This window comes from Danio aesculapii, chromosome 10 (assembly GCF_903798145.1).
Source record: "Danio aesculapii chromosome 10, fDanAes4.1, whole genome shotgun sequence".
Lineage (NCBI taxonomy): Eukaryota > Metazoa > Chordata > Actinopteri > Cypriniformes > Danionidae > Danio > Danio aesculapii.
In genome coordinates, this window is record NC_079444.1 from 3,458,520 (window position 1) to 3,474,768 (window position 16,249).

General features: G+C 41.7%; 2 protein-coding genes across 3 annotated transcripts in view; one reads left to right on the forward strand and one right to left on the reverse strand.

The window, feature by feature from the left end:
* The window catches only part of rfx3 (regulatory factor X, 3 (influences HLA class II expression)), a 49,873-nt gene extending 42,327 nt beyond the window's left edge, over window positions 1-7,546 (forward strand). The window contains exon 17 of the mRNA XM_056466504.1: window positions 1,524-7,546. Within this exon, the coding sequence (XP_056322479.1) occupies window positions 1,524-1,789 (266 nt within the window). The 3' untranslated portion in view covers window positions 1,790-7,546. The remainder of the gene's footprint in view (window positions 1-1,523) is intronic.
* A 3,374-nt stretch (window positions 7,547-10,920) lies between these two features.
* Window positions 10,921-16,249, reverse strand: part of smad4a (SMAD family member 4a) — a 24,020-nt gene continuing 18,691 nt past the window's right edge. For both annotated transcript variants that reach the window (XM_056466631.1, XM_056466630.1), the window contains 4 exons: window positions 16,159-16,249; window positions 15,658-15,826; window positions 12,873-13,011; window positions 10,921-11,345 (listed from right to left, as the gene is read on the reverse strand). The exon at window positions 16,159-16,249 is cut by the window's right edge and continues 93 nt beyond it. In XM_056466631.1, the coding sequence (XP_056322606.1) occupies window positions 11,134-11,345; window positions 12,873-13,011; window positions 15,658-15,826; window positions 16,159-16,249 (611 nt within the window). In that variant the 3' untranslated portion in view covers window positions 10,921-11,133. The remainder of the gene's footprint in view (window positions 11,346-12,872; window positions 13,012-15,657; window positions 15,827-16,158) is intronic.

Sequence of the window (16,249 nt, forward strand, 5' to 3'; positions counted from 1 at the left end):
TTTTAATACGATTAAGACAATACTCTGATTAAGTGTCGACCATGTAAACGGCGATTTTTGATTTCCCCTATCTAACATGGAAACAGCGCAATCAAACTATTACTGACATGAAGGACTTTTCACCACATATTACCACAGGATAATTCAGACACACACACATGGCTGTTTGACACTATTCTCTGCACCTACTGAGTCTTTCCATTTGGCGTGCGCTATCAAATCCCGTTAAAACAACTCTCTCCTTTTATTATTCACTTCATTTACTCTCATCCAGCAGCTCAGAGTTTGTTACGGGGCCATGAGTGAAATATTGCTTCTTGGTCCAAACACAAGGCAACAGGAGGCGACAACACAGTTGGTTTTCATCAGTGCTAGTTGTTTGGCGTCACCTTGCTCCCAGACTTTAGATCAGGGGTGCTTAACCCTGTTTCTGGAGATCTACCTTATTGCAAAGTTCAACTCCAACTCCTGATCAAACACAACTAAATCAACTTAACTGCGGTCACACTTGGCTTTTCCTCCCATAGACTTCCATTCATACACACGTGAATGCGTCAGACCGGAAACGCAAGGTCATGCGTCGAGTTTCGTAGGTTTCTGCGGTGCAAAGTTCAAGCTTGGTGAACTCTAACCTGCGAAATCGCATCACTTGACTGCGTGAGACCAATCGAGGAACAAAACAGGACCTCTCTGGACAGAAATGTAAAACATGGAGCGATCACTCGCTTTTTTAATGTCTAATAATCTTGTTTAATCCCGCCCCTTTTCGCAGCGCAGTACGACAGAATTTCGCACACACAAAGCCCAATGTGACCGCAGCTTAAGTAGGATCAGAGAGAGCACTTGGTTATTAAAGACAGGTGTGTTTGATCAAGGCTGCAGCTAAACTCTGCAGGAAGGTAGATCTCCAGGAACAGAGTTGGCCACACCTGCTTTAGATTGACCTACATCCGGGGTGCTCAAACTCGGTCCTGGAGGGTTATTTTTTTACAACTTGCTTCAACGCACCTTGATTAGCTTGTTCAGGTGTGTCTGATTGGGGTTGGAGCTGAACTCTGCGGGACAGCAACCCTCCAGGAACCAATCTGGGCACCCCTGACCTACATTTCATTTCTTGTTTGATGCACACACTGCAAAAATGCTTTTCCTACTTTGAGTTTTAGTCTTGTTTCTAGTCCAAATATCTCCAAATTCTGAAATCAAGAAGCATTTTATAGACAAACAAAAAATATAGTCATGTTTTCAGAAATAATGAGTCAAAATGAAGTGAGTTTTTCCTTAAAACAAGCTAAATAATCTGGAAATAATCTTGTTTTTCCTTTTGACACATGATTAGTTTGCTTGTTTTAAGGAAAAACACTTCATTTGGACTCAAAACAAGGCAATATTCTTGAAAAAGTCTAGAATTTTGAGATATTTGGACTAGAAGCAAGACAACCCTAAGTGAGAAAAGCATACTTACTCTATCAGTTGCATTGCCTATTGGTTGTAAATGGCATTTCTCTTATAATTGGTACTCATAGATGAGGTGAGTGAGATGGACAGCGATCTGGACGAGGAGATGGAGGAGACGGACGAGCCACTGGCCAAGCGGGAGAAGGTAGAGGCGGAAGTGATCCAGGTGCTGCAGGTGGGGGCGATGGAGGACGGCAGCAGCGCGGTGGTGGGCATCGTCCAGCCGAGCATGCTCAACTCCCTGCCCCAGACCGCCAACAGTCACAGCGAACACATCCTCAGCACCGGAACCAGCACCATCCGCCATGTGGGAAACACCTACGCATCAGTCTGAGCATCTGCAGCACCACTACCATCTCCATCTGTCCGCAATCACAGAATATACACATGATGCTTCGTCCAACGGTGGGATCATCTGCAAACTCCCACATAGCTGATTGTAAAAGTGGAACGCCCTGATGCTAACACACACACACACACACACACACACACACACACACACTGAAGTTGCTGAAGCTCAAATCCACGCCACCGGATCTATCAGGGAAATGTTGAGTCTGGAAAAAAAAAATCAAATACCATTTGCCTAGTGGATATATATTTATCACTTCTCTATTACTGTACTGGTCATTGTTTACAGTTTTGTTTAGAACACGTAATTGGCCAAACGTTGCTTGCTGTTGAACTCTTTTGCTGTTTGGTTAGGGAGTGGACAGTCTCGCTGTATAACTGTGCTGCTATAATGGAAGCAGGCTAGACCACGTGTAATGAGCTCGCCTTTTCACCTTCTGCAGTCTGAGTGTTCCCGATTGCCTTCTGTTTGTAGATTTAGTCATCTGGTAGCTGGAAGAGGAGTTGTTGCTTTATTTTGTCGTTGTGTATATATGCTGCATGTGTGCGAACTGTGTTGTTGTGGCTGTTGGAGTTGTTATAGTTTTTTTTGTTGTTGTTTTCCAACAGACTGGACCAAAAACACAAGAGTGAGAGACAAGCGGCTGTCCTGCGTTGCCTCTCGCGGTTGTGCGATGTTGCAGAACAGAGCGAATGTCAGGGATTTTATGTACCTCGGGTTCATCTTAGTGCCTTAAACCCAAACAACAGCTTTTCATTTGGTCTGAACTGCTGAAGCAACACTAGGAGGCCGTCATGGGTTTCCTGAGAAGCAGAGGATATTCAGAATCCGGCTGATTTATCACCTGTATGAAAGTTTGGCTAGAAGTGCGCCTGGATTTCTGCTCCCTTTCTGAATGTGTGTGAATCTGGCCGAGGTGTGTGTTTGTTGTTGTGGTGTTTGTATCTTGTCGCCCTACCTCACGCTGGCACTGCCAGCCTTAGACACATGTCTGTTGTGTGTCTTTTTTGCTGATCCGTCGTTTTCGTTTAATTTCTCATTGCGAAAGTCAATACTTGGACCAAAACATTGGGTCTCATTCACTAAATGAGCAGTCCTTAGTTGGAATTGCTTTACTTAAAACGTAACGTTTACTACTGATGATTTACTTAAGATGATTTTTCATAATTGAAACCTTTTGATTTCTCCGTTGTGCATGTGTAGATGATTTACCTGTAGAGCTAGGTTGTTGTTTGTTTACTTTAGTTTGAGGTTTATCGAGTGTGAAACTGGAAAGAGGACGTGAATCCGATGTGTCAGGATGGACAGTGTGTTCTGGGAATTACAATTAAGCTAAGATTTTGAGAAGGGTATAAACGGAGGTCGGAGCCAGCTCCAAGTGGGTGGAACTTGAACTCCAAGTGGGCTGTACAACCTCACGGTTACCTGTTGTGTTTCGTTAACGTCTACTACACCTACACCGACCTTGAACCCAACCTCACGGTAACGTGATGTGTTTTATTAACGTCTACTACACCTACCCCGAACCCAACCTCACGGTAACCTGTTGTGTTTGATTAACGTCTACTACACCTACCCCGAACCCAACCTCACGGTAACCTGTTGTGTTTGATTAACGTCTACTACACCTACACCGACCCCGAACCCAACCTCACGGTAACCTGTTGTGTTTGATTAACGTCTACTACACCTACACCGACCCCAACCTCACGGTAACCTGTTGTGTTTTATAAATGTCTACTACACCGACCCCGAACCCAACCTCACGGTAACCTGTTGTGTTTGATTAACGTCTACTACACCTACACCGACCCCAACCTCACGGTAACCTGTTGTGTTTTATAAATGTCTACTACACCGACCCCGAACCCAACCTCACGGTAACCTGTTGTGTTTTATTAATGTCTACTACACCTACACCGATCCCAACCTCACGGTAACCTGTTGTGTTTGATTAACGTCTACTACACCTACACCGACCCCAAACCCAACCTCACGGTAACCTGTTGTGTTTTATTAATGTCTACTACACCGACCCCGAACCCAACCTCACGGTAACCTGTTGTGTTTTATTAATGTCTACTACACCGACCCCGAACCCAACCTCACGGTAACCTGTTGTGTTTTATTAATGTCTACTACACTGACCCCTGAACCCAACCTCACGGTAACCTGTTGTGTTTTATTAATGTCTACTACACCTACACCGATCCCAACCTCACGGTAACCTGTTGTGTTTTATTAACGTCTACTACACCTACACCGACCCCAAACCCAACCTCACGGTAACCTGTTGTGTTTGATTAACGTCTACTACACCTACACCGACCCCAAACCCAACCTCACGGTAACCTGTTGTGTTTTATTAATGTCTACTACACCGACCCCGAACCCAACCTCACGGTAACCTGTTGTGTTTTATTAATGTCTACTACACCGACCCCGAACCCAACCTCACGGTAACCTGTTGTGTTTTATTAATGTCTACTACACCGACCCCGAACCCAACCTCACGGTAACCTGTTGTGTTTTATTAATGTCTACTACACCGACCCCTGAACCCAACCTCACGGTAACCTGTTGTGTTTTATTAATGTCTACTACACCGACCCCGAACCCAACCTCACGGTAACCTGTTGTGTTTTATTAATGTCTACTACACTGACCCCTGAACCCAACCTCACGGTAACCTGTTGTGTTTTATTAATGTCTACTACACCTACACCGACCTCATGGTAACCTGTTGTGTTTTATTAACGTCTACTACACCTACCCCAAACTCAACCTCACGGTAACCTGATGTGTTTTATTAACATCTACTACACCAACCCTAAACCGAACCTCTCGGTAACCTGTTGTGTTTGATTAACGTCTACTACACCTACACCGACCCCAAACCCAACCTCACGGTAACCTGTTGTGTTTTATTAATGTCTACTACACCTACACCGACCTCATGGTAACCTGTTGTGTTTTATTAACGTCTACTACACCTACCCCAAACTCAACCTCACGGTAACCTGTTGTGTTTGATTAACGTCTACTACACCTACACCGACCCCAAACCCAACCTCACGGTAACCTGTTGTGTTTTATTAATGTCTACTACACCTACACCGACCCCAAACCGAACCTCACGGTAACCTGTTGTGTTTTATTAATGTCTACTACACCTACACCAACCCCAACCTCACGGTAACCTGTTGTGTTTTATTAATGTCTACTACACCTACACCGACCCCAAACCGAACCTCACGGTAACCTGTTGTGTTTTATTAATGTCAACTACACCTACACCAACCCCAACCTCACGGTAACCTGTTGTGTTTTATTAATGTCTACTACACCTACCCCAAACTCAACCTCACGGTAACCTGTTGTGTTTTATTAACGTCTACTACACCAACCCTAAACCGAACCTCACGGTAACCTGTTGTGTTTGATTAACGTCTACTACACCTACACCGACCCCAAACCCAACCTCACGGTAACTTGTTGTGTTTTATTAATGTCTACTACACCTACACCAACCCCAACCTCACGGTAACCTGTTGTGTTTTATAAATGTCTACTACACCTACCCCAAACTCAACCTCACGGTAACCTGTTGTGTTTTATTAACGTCTACTACACCAACCCTAAACCGAACCTCACGGTAACCTGTTGTGTTTGATTAACGTCTACTACACCTACACCGACCCCAAACCCAACCTCACGGTAACCTGTTGTGTTTTATTAACGTCTACTACACCTACACCAACCCCAACCTCACGGTAACCTGTTGTGTTTTATTAACGTCTACTACACCTACACCAACCCCAACCTCACGGTAACCTGTTGTGTTTTATTAACGTCTACTACACCTACACCGACCCCGAACCCAACCTCACAGTAACCTGATGTGTTTTATTAACGTCTACTACACCTACCCCGAACCCAACCTACTTGTGGTGTAAGTTCCTCTCTCATGGAGGTCTCCGAGCTGCAGATACCTACTTGAAGATTTCAGCCTGGATGATGATGATTGTGTGTGTGCTCAACCTATCGTCAATCTCTGTACTAAAACACTGGAATATTGTAGTGGGACACTGAAAATCATTATTTTTCTTCACTACTGACGTTTGAAACTTGACTGTGTGTGTGTGTGTGTGCGCAGAAGCTGTTTTATGCTTTTGCATCTTTTTTTAATCTGTGTGTGTGTCTGTGTGTGTGTATGAATCCTAATTTCCTCGTGGTTATAAACTCTTAGCGTTGATTTGGAGAGATCGAGTGTCCGAGTTTCTGTGACGTGTGCAATCTGTGAAAGTTTCCTTTCCAACCGCAGCTGAAGGATTACTACTGAGATTGTCATTTTTGCTTGTTTTTGTACTTAGAAAGCGTAGAAGAAGAAGAAGCCGATAAGAAGCGTTTGGTTTAGTTGATCTGTCTCTGTGCCTGGACTACAGATGGCTCTTCGCTATTGGCTAGTTTATTAGATGTGTTGATCCTGCGTGATGACACTCAAAGTGCTTTGTTTTGGGTCTTGCATGCCTTTTCTCGTGCTGCTACGCTATCATGAGTTCGCTTCTGTTTTTCCCGTGCCAGAAAGTATACTTCAATCCCTCAAGCCTGTTTCTTTCTTTGCCAAAATGCAGAAAACTCTTTGATTTAAAACAAAAAAAAGTCTCTGAAATCATGCAAGGACGCCTTTCTTTTCCTTTGGTTAATATCGTCTGCTGAAATTTGCCGCAACCTTAAACTCTGGATATCAACGCAAGCTTTTCTAGGAAAAGAGACTTGCTTTTCTTGATGATATCGACATATCAAGCGTGAAGGACTGACTTAAAGACTTCAGTGCCTTTTGATTTCGTTTTCTTTTTCCACCAAGACCTCCAGAACCAGTTCAAGCCAATGGACGGACGAACGGAGCACGTCTCCAAACACACACACACACACACACATATGCACACCCCTGTTTAAAGGCACCTGCTGATCAAACGGTGACGTGAACGCGACCCTATCAGGGGTTTGACCAATAACAGCACTGCACTATCATCCTCCAGTTACTTTGGGTTTCTTTCTATTGTACGTAAAGTGACATGCTTGGTTTCAGTGTCGTCTTATTTCAGGGCGGGGGGGGCTTATTTTTGGGATATTTTAAGTGCCATTTGACTGTTTACGTAGTGAGTCGTGGCCTGCTGTAGCGCGTTCAAATGCAAGCACAAGCATCGTGGTACTCTGAGGAAGGAAAACCCCCCTCAGATCTGAAGTCCTAGATGTAAATATTGAGATAAAATGGAAGGATATTTATTTACAGTCCCTTACTTTTATGCTGGTTTAATGACAGATATGTTTGAAAGTGTAAATTGTGCTATTTCCCCCCTCCTCTCTGACTCTTTCTCTCTATAATTTCCGATGATGTACCTTACATATACAGTACAAATGTATTTTTTTTTCTTTTTCTTTTCTTGCGTGTCGTTCCGATTTACCTCTTAGTAAATTATATCCTCTGAGAATTGGTAAAAAAAGCTTACTAATAAGTGTAGAGTGATTTGTATTGTGTATTTTACATGAAGGATAACAAAAACTGGGGAACTTTTATATTTATAAAATGATATATTAACATTTAGTGTGTCAAACACGAGGAAAATAGAGGAATTATCCAAGACACATGTAGTTTGTTTTTTCTGAATATTTCAGACTTGAGCTCAGGCTAGCTTATTAGTGTTGTTTTCTTAAAGATTTGTGGCTTGTCTTTCAATTAATAAACCTTTTCTTGTTGAAATGAAAGGAATACTGTAGTGCTGCTGCCAATGACTACGCAGAAAGTCATTAGTAGTACAAGAGTAAAATGTAGATAAATCAAACGTCACCACTTGCGTATTATGCATGAGAAAAATCACTGCAATAATGGCGTTTACATGCACTTCAAAAAGGTAAAACCACTGATTTGACAAGGAAACATGAACTAAAGTACGTTATTTTCTTTCTTAAACGCTGAATCTGCGCGCGCACAAATCCACAGATTTTTAGCCCATCATTAAGTGCTTATTTACTTGTGTAAATTTGATATTTATTCAGTTTTTAAGTTAATTTCAGTAATATTATTCACTAAAAATTAGTTTTATTTACACTACAGTTTGTAAAGGCATATTTTCTGTCTTTTAGTAGAGGTGTATTATACGAGAGAGCTTTATACCAAATAAATAGATCCAAATTGGGTTTGCATTGTAAACATTAAAGTTAAAAGTATTATTTTTATTTCATATATTAAGTTTTTTGGTTTTAATACTCCCTAAATCATTCGGAATATTTATTTTTATTTATAAAATTCTGCGCAGAAATAGTAAAGAAAGTCCGCAGATTCTGTCTGGCCCTACAAATGAGCATTAAATATTCTAACGACAGTAAAAGCAGCACAGTCAAACTCGATATCTTTTCTTGATTGTATTACGGCGATTGGAGAAAAGGTGGTTTCCATTATGCAAATGAATCATGTTTAGACAAATATATTTTAGCGTTTTTGCTGTGTGCTGAAATTCAAATGAGCTAATGACGGGATATTATTGTGTGGACAAATAAACATGGCGTTTCTAAATCCCAGCAGGATTTTGCGTCAGACCGGAAACACAACCTCGTGCGACAAGTTTCGCAGTTCGCTGTGGTGCATAGTTCAAGCTTGGTGAACTTTGACCTGCGACATCACATCACTTGACTGCGAGACCAATCGAGGATTAAAACACGACCTCTCTGTGCAGAAATTTAAAACATGGAGCACATCGCTGGCTTTTTAAAATGTCTAATTATCTTGTTTAATCCCGCCCCGTCGCTGCGGCGTACGACAGAATTTCACAAGCTCAAACTCAAGTGTGACGGCAGCTTTATAGCCAGATTAAGACTCGAAATCACCTCAGTGTGGATGAAAAAAAATCCTCAACAGGGTTAATGTGAAAAGTTTCATGCACGCACATTATTACACATCAACTGCTGAAGAAGGGTTCCAGCGTGCAGCTCATATTGTGCCAAATCAAGTCCTAACAGAGGAAATAAAGTCAAAGCATCTTCAAATTAGTCTGATCATGTCCAAACGTGATTTTAAAACCTGAAGAGCACACAAGGAGCATCTGTGAAAGCCTGAAAATGACTAAAAAACACACAAGACTAGAAAAATCTCTTTCATAATGTACTGTATTTGATCAATTGGTCAAATCGGAGGAAACGCTCCCACAAATGCCCTTCTCTCATCCAAAAAACACCCCCCCCCCCCATTTATTTACTAGAAATATTATGACAAGCATTGATCAGTCGTCCAATCTCCTGCAGAACATCATCATGTGATGCAGAAAAGATTGTCTGAACATCTGTGTGACGTCTCACGAGTAACACACACACAGGCTCTGAGTAACACTGACACGCTCTTCACTCATATGGGCTCGCAATGTTCACGTTCAGCTCAATAAATGACCAGCGATGATGTAAAACTGACTGACTGTATAAAAGTGTCTATGCACTGCAGATCAGCTGAGCCCTTGTGACCTGTAAATCAGCATTATTTCAGTAAGGAGACTGCATTAAAGGTTCACTTCTGTAATGCAGAATCACTTTATTCACAGGCTGCGAAACTCAAAGATGGAAGAAAACGAAAATAAAGAGACACACACAATGCACGAACACAAACTAGGCTAAAGCTAGCATTCAGAAGGGAAACGAAGCTGGCTGCTTCAGCTTCTGCATGTGTGGATTCCATTTCGGCTAACTATAACACGTCCTGCTATGATAGTTAGCCGTACGCTGAAGTCAGGCCAATCAGTGACGAGCTTTAAAATAAAAACGCAAACGCAGCTAGCATGATGACTGGAGTCTAAACGCTGCAACGTTAGACAGGAAACGCTGCAGCATTCATCAAAATCCGCTCTCTGGACGTTTGGGACCATAACTGAAGGGCATTAAAGGGTTTGTTCACACAAAAATGTATATCATCCAATGATTAAACTCAACTTTACAAGTGTGTACGACTGAATTATTCGAGTTGAATCCAATCAGAGTCATTTAATAAATGGTCTTTGCCTTTTCCAGCTGTAAAATGGCAACATTGGTCTCATTTTTAATAGTCTGTAGTATAAAACAAGTCTGATAAAGCGCAGTCATCCATTATAAACAGTAACTCACACAGATCTGAAAGCAAAATGCAGATCTCCTGTAGTCAATACATGCTTTGATTGTAAGAAAAATGTTAAATAAAACTCAGAGTTGTGTAACTTCCATCATTATCGTCTTCTTCTGAGGTGGATTTTATTGGTGCATGAGCGCCCCCAGCTGGACTGGAGTGTGTTTAGTTAGTCTTGCGCTTCATCTGTGCATGTTCTCCACACTGAAGTCACACAAATGTACACACTTCTGAATGCGCTGATGTGGCAAAACGTGCACCTCAGAAGAGAAAAAAAAAAGATGATGATGACTTGCACACACCAAACCGTATGTTAAGTTGTAAATATACAGATTTTTCTCACTAAACTGCACGGGATTCAGTACTGGAGGCCTCTTACACTGCGAACAAGTGCCACTTTTCTTAATTTTCGTCTTGTTTGAGGTTTAAATTTCTTGAAATTCTTAAATCAAGAAGCATTTTCTGGAAATATCCATCAAAATTGAGTGTGTTTTTCCTTAAAACAAGCTAAATAATCTAGTTTTCACTTTGACAATATTTCTCTGACACCATTGGCAGATTATTTTGCTTGTTTTAAGGAAAAACTCACCTCAATTTGTCATTTTATTGCCTAAAACAAAACAATATAATTTGCTTGTCGGGAAAAAGCTTCTTGATTTAGGAGTGATGAGATATCTGAACTAGAAACAAGACATGAATGTAAGAAAAGCAGTGTATTACGAATGAACGCGCTTTATTGAACGTCTTATAAAAATGAGCCTCCCGTTGCCATTCTAAACCAGGAAAAGGACAGGATAAGTAGACAAACTCAGATTGGATTTGACTTCAAGAGGATGTACATGTAAAGTCAGGTCTTGAGCTTGAGCAAATCAATACATTTTCTTTTTACTAACCTTTTAACACATGATGCCAAAAACTGCAATCATATCAATAACTCAGCCTGACTCAAAACAACAGCCGACTGGGGTGAAAGCAGAAATAAAGCAACCGTCTGAGCTGTATCCCAGCATGCACCTCTCCATGGAGAAACACTGTCAAGGGTGAAAATGGTAAAATCACACAGAAAGAAAGAAATGCAGCATCTGTCGGTCTGTGTGCATGTGTGTGCCGTGACCTCTGACCCTGATCGGCCTCTGCATTCGTTCGCACAGTCTTGCGGTCCAGCATGAGAGTGTGTGTGTCAGTCTAACGGCGTGGGATCTGCGATGGGCATGGTGTGCAGAACCTCGTCCAGCAGCTGCAGCGCGCGGTGCAGATGGATCTCGATCCAGCAGGGCGTCTCTTTAATGCTCTGCCGCGGGTAATCGGGACCCCAGCCCTTCACGAAGCTCATGCGCAGAATACAGAGCCGGCGCAGGTCATCCACACCGATACCAGCGGCCGCAGACAAACCTGCAGGGGAGTGGACAGAGCAGAGATCAGCATCCCATAATGCAATTCACCACCGCAAATAAACATGAAAAATGTTGACAGAGGTTTGTGATAAGATAATAACAGCGGAGCACTAATTAAATGCATATTTTCCATGGAGCGATCGATTTAAGGTAGCCTGATATTTTTATTTGTATAATATCTAGGGCAGGCCTATTTATTTTATTCTCTTTTATTTCGTTTATTCTTTTTTCCAATGCTGAAACACTGCAGGTGCGTGAAGATGTTCTGTTGTTGTTGTGTATGCTGTTGTTCACATGTTAAAATAAATCAGTAAATGCAATATTTAATGCAGGGGTCACCAATCTCGGTCCTGGAGGGCCGGTGTCCCTGCAGGGTTTAGCTCCAACTTGCCTCAACACACCTGCCTGGGTGTTTCAAGTATACCTAGTAAGACCTTGATTAGCTTGTTCAGGTGTGTTTGATTAGGGTTGGAGCTAAAATCTGCAGCACACCGGCCCTCCAGAAACAAGTTTGGTGACCCCTGATTTAATGTGTCAGACACAAAATAGATATGTCAATTCATTTTTATTATTAACCAATAATTTGATATTAATCTGACCAGTTGACGGTTAGTGTTCGGTTAACGAGCGGTGGTTTTCGGTTGGCAAAATTAACCGAAATGAGCGTCCCTATCTATCAAATAAAGGTAAAATGACAAAATAAATCTTAAACGAAAAGCTCACTCATGAGCGAGAAAAAAAAAAGGACATTTTTAGCTCTTAATGCTGTGTAAATAAAATTAAAGGTGCACAGAGGAATCTATGAAAAAATTTTTTGACCTCATTCAAAAAATGAGCCACAAAAACACTTGCAGGCAGCCAATCAGCAGTCAGGGGCGTGTCTTGTAAATATAATTGTGCTAGAAGGGATACAGCTGCAGCAGAAAGTTAACGAGAATTATTTATATTATTTAATTACCCATTATTTGTATTTTATTAATGTCTACCCCTAACCCCAACCCTCAAAATAATGTAAAATACAGAGTATTTAAACAGAGTATTATTCATAATGTTAAATAAGTTACTTATTAATTGCATTTTTAATAACACCTACTCCAACCCTAAACTCAATTAATCACGGTATCGTAAAAACAGTAATTATACAGAGTATTATTCATATTACTTATTAAATTAAACATTAATTGCATTTTATTAACCTCTACCCCTACCCTCAGAGTCACTTTTAGCTCATAATGCCGAGTAAAAAGTGAAAGGTGCACTGAGCAATATTTGAAACATGCTTTTGACCTCAAAATACACTTTCAGCCAATCAGCAGTTAGGGGCGTGTCTTGTAAATGATGGTCAATAGAGTTGTGCTCATTATTGCTACTATTTGGTTGTCTGGTCATTTATTTCCCTAATTAAACATCAACTGGGAAAACACTTTCCATCTGGGACGGCTCTAAACTCAGTTGAGTGTGTACGGTGTGGGATTTGGAATGCAGCCAGTGTGTGCAAGCATTGGTCAGTGTGTGTGATACATACTGATAGCAGGAGCGATTCCTCCTACAGATCCGGGTCCAGGGATGTTTCCAGCCACTGCTGCTGCCTGAGCGGCTGCTGCTGCCTGAGCCGTCGCTGCCTGCTGCTGCATCTGCCTGTGGCACTGACGCAAGTCAAACACCTGCAGGACACACACAACAGATGATCACACAGCAATACTACTACAAACAGCTTTATTTACTTCTGTCTGTCTCTCTGTCTATACATCCATCTGTTCATTTATCTATCTGTCTAGCCATCCATCTGTGAATCCATCGACCCATCTATCTATATATTCACAAGTCCTTTTGTCCATCCAGCCATGCATCCATCTGTCCATCCATCCGTCTATTTGTCCATCCATCTCTGTCCATGAATCCATCAGTCTATCCATCCATCCAACATTCTATCCATCCATACATCTGTGAATCCATCCATCCGTCTATCTATCTATTTATCTGCCATCTAACTGTCTATCCACCCATCTATCCATGCTTCCATCTGTTCATCCTATCTATATATTCATGTTCATCTATCCATCCATCTGTTTACCCACCAACTATCCATCCATCTATCTGCCCATCCATGCATATATTGGGCCACCCATCCATCATTCTATCGGTCCATCCATCCATCAGTGAAACCATCTGTCCATCCATCCATTACTCCATCCATCCCTCTATCCATCCATGTTTTAATGACATATCAGCAGCATCGGCTGTATGTATAGCAAAATTGTTAATATATTTTGAATTAATAATTTACAATCATAACTGTTTCTCAACAAACATGCATTATAAAAATACACAAATAAGACAGAAGCAGCAGACATGCACGTGGGAACAGTGGGCGGGGAGAACCAGCTCATTTGCATTTAAAGGCAGAGGCTACAAAAACCGCTACAGTGTCCTCAGAACTCACATATTCAGCAGGGTATTATACATAATCTGATGGGTGTTTTGAGCTGAACTTTTACAGACACATTCTGAAGACACCACAGACTGATCTTACATCTTGAATAAGAGGTAAAATAGGTGCCCTTTAATAGGTGACATTAGGAAAAGAATTCAGCAAATCTACCATTACATATTTAAAGGGCACCTATGGTAAAAAATCTACTTTTCAAGCTGTTTGGACAGACATATGTGCATGTATGGTGTATAGACTGTCATATTGGGGTGATATAAGCACACCCAGTGCTTTTTTTTCAATTTACCAACATAAAAACGGTGGACCAATTGGAGCGGTTTTCAAACCGACCGCAACTTTATGTAGGAGAGCGATCCCCCCGCCCACCAATATTGATTGACAGGCGCGTCATCATATCCTCAGTTTGTTGATTCATGTCCGCCATTTTCAGCGTGAGTCGAAGCGATATCACTAAAGGAGCACGCTAGCTCTATTTTTAGATGCAAGGCTCATTGGGCTCAACACAAGATCAATATTCTCCACATTATCGCTCTAATCGGAATTATTGGATCGTATCTTTAGGTAGGTTTGCAAACATGTGTACTTCTCATCGAGTCTACCTTATACTTCAGCCGTTTGCATTTCTCGCGATCCCAGAAGCTCCCTGTGATCTTAACTAGCATGCGTTTTAGAATTCTAAACATCGGTTTCTATCAGGGTACACTCAAGTCGACGGCTGGGCGCCGCGGACCGCTGCAGAAACCTATGTTTAGAATTCAAAAATGCGTGGCGCAACGATTCGGGACACTTCATGTTTCTGCCGCGCCACAGAGAGTGTCTGGTGTGCCGTGTCGCGGCTTCGAGCGGCGCATCCGGTGCCTCAGTCAAAGTTAATTCAGTGTGCGTGGTTATTAGTTTCTGTGTACAAGCTCGGCACTTGAAACTAGCACACAGTTGGCTGTAAAACTGTACAAAGACACAAATGATTTTGTACTCTCTGCCTGGTCTGTGTCAGAGTCGTACATGCACGACTGAATGCGGATCCTCTCACTCCAGCCTTTTCTCTGTCTGCCTGTCTGTGTTGCAAACGCAGAGCGGGTGAGCTCAAGGCTCCGCCCTCTTGTTACGTTGGCGGGAAGCCGAAACTAATCTACATGTGAAGCAACACACCCATAAATCAGCGAGCTGTGGACACGCCCCCAACATGACACTTTTAACACATTATAATATAAAAATCTGAATTGTGTTTTAAACTGAACCTAAACTGGCACACTCAGAAGAACCAGAATATTAATATTACATCATAAAAAAAGAGGTAAACTATGGGCCCTTTAAAATAAATCCTACACCAAACTATTTTTGTATGATGTGATAACTCTATATACAGCTCAAGTCAACATTATTCCCCCTCCTGTGAATGCCTTTTTCAAATATTTCCTAAATGATGTTTAACAGAGCAAGGAATTTTTCACAGTATTTCCTATAATATTTTTTCTTATTGTTTTATTTCGGCTAGAATAAAAGCCTTTAAAACCATTTTAAGCTCAATATTAGCCCACTTAAGCAATTTTTGTTTTAGATTGACTCCAGAACAAACCACTGTTATACAATGACCTGCCTAATAACTTTACCCTAATTACCCTAGTTAAGCCTTTAAATGTCACTTTAAGCTGAATACTCGTGTCTTGAAGAATATCTAGTCTAATATTAGAAATTAGTTATTAAAACTATTATGTTTAGAAATGTGTTGAAAAAATCTTCCCGTTACACAGATATTGGGTAAAAACATACAGGGGGCTAATAATTCAGGAGGGCTTATAATTCTGGCTTTAACTGTACATCCTCCTATGGCTATATTTATGGTGTCTGTGTTTCTCACCTTGATGTATGCACTGGGGTAAATCTTGTGCACGGCGTCTCCAGGTGCGCGTCCCGCCTCACGGTCCAGGTAGTAGCTCTGGACGAAGACAGCGTGATCGCTCAAACAGCGAACCCACACGTCTCCTTCACCTTTACACTCCAGCTGGACGCCCTTCCCGATGTGCAGTCTGAAAACAGAGGAGAAGTCCGATCATTCGCAACACTGATCTCATGATGTGATGATTGAGACTATTTAAAAACCCCCAGCACATCATTATTAAAGCCCCCACGTTTAACCCTGGGTTAATCATTATTGTTAAGGGGCTCTTATTTTACCCCTTTTTCAAGATGTAAGATCAGTCTTTGGTGTCTCCAGAAAGTGTGTGTAAATTTCAGCTTAAAATACCGTGGGGACACCAAAGAGGTCTTGTAAAAGGGGTAAAAGAGGAGGCCCTTAACATTAATGATTTGAATTGTCACATTATAATTGATTTTCAACCAGATCACAGTGACTTGCTACCTCGCCCTCTCGATGGCCTCTGTTCTGTGGACGTTGCTGAGCTGGCCGAGGCAGAAGCGGTCTCCTCCAGATGGGTCCACATACCCATCCA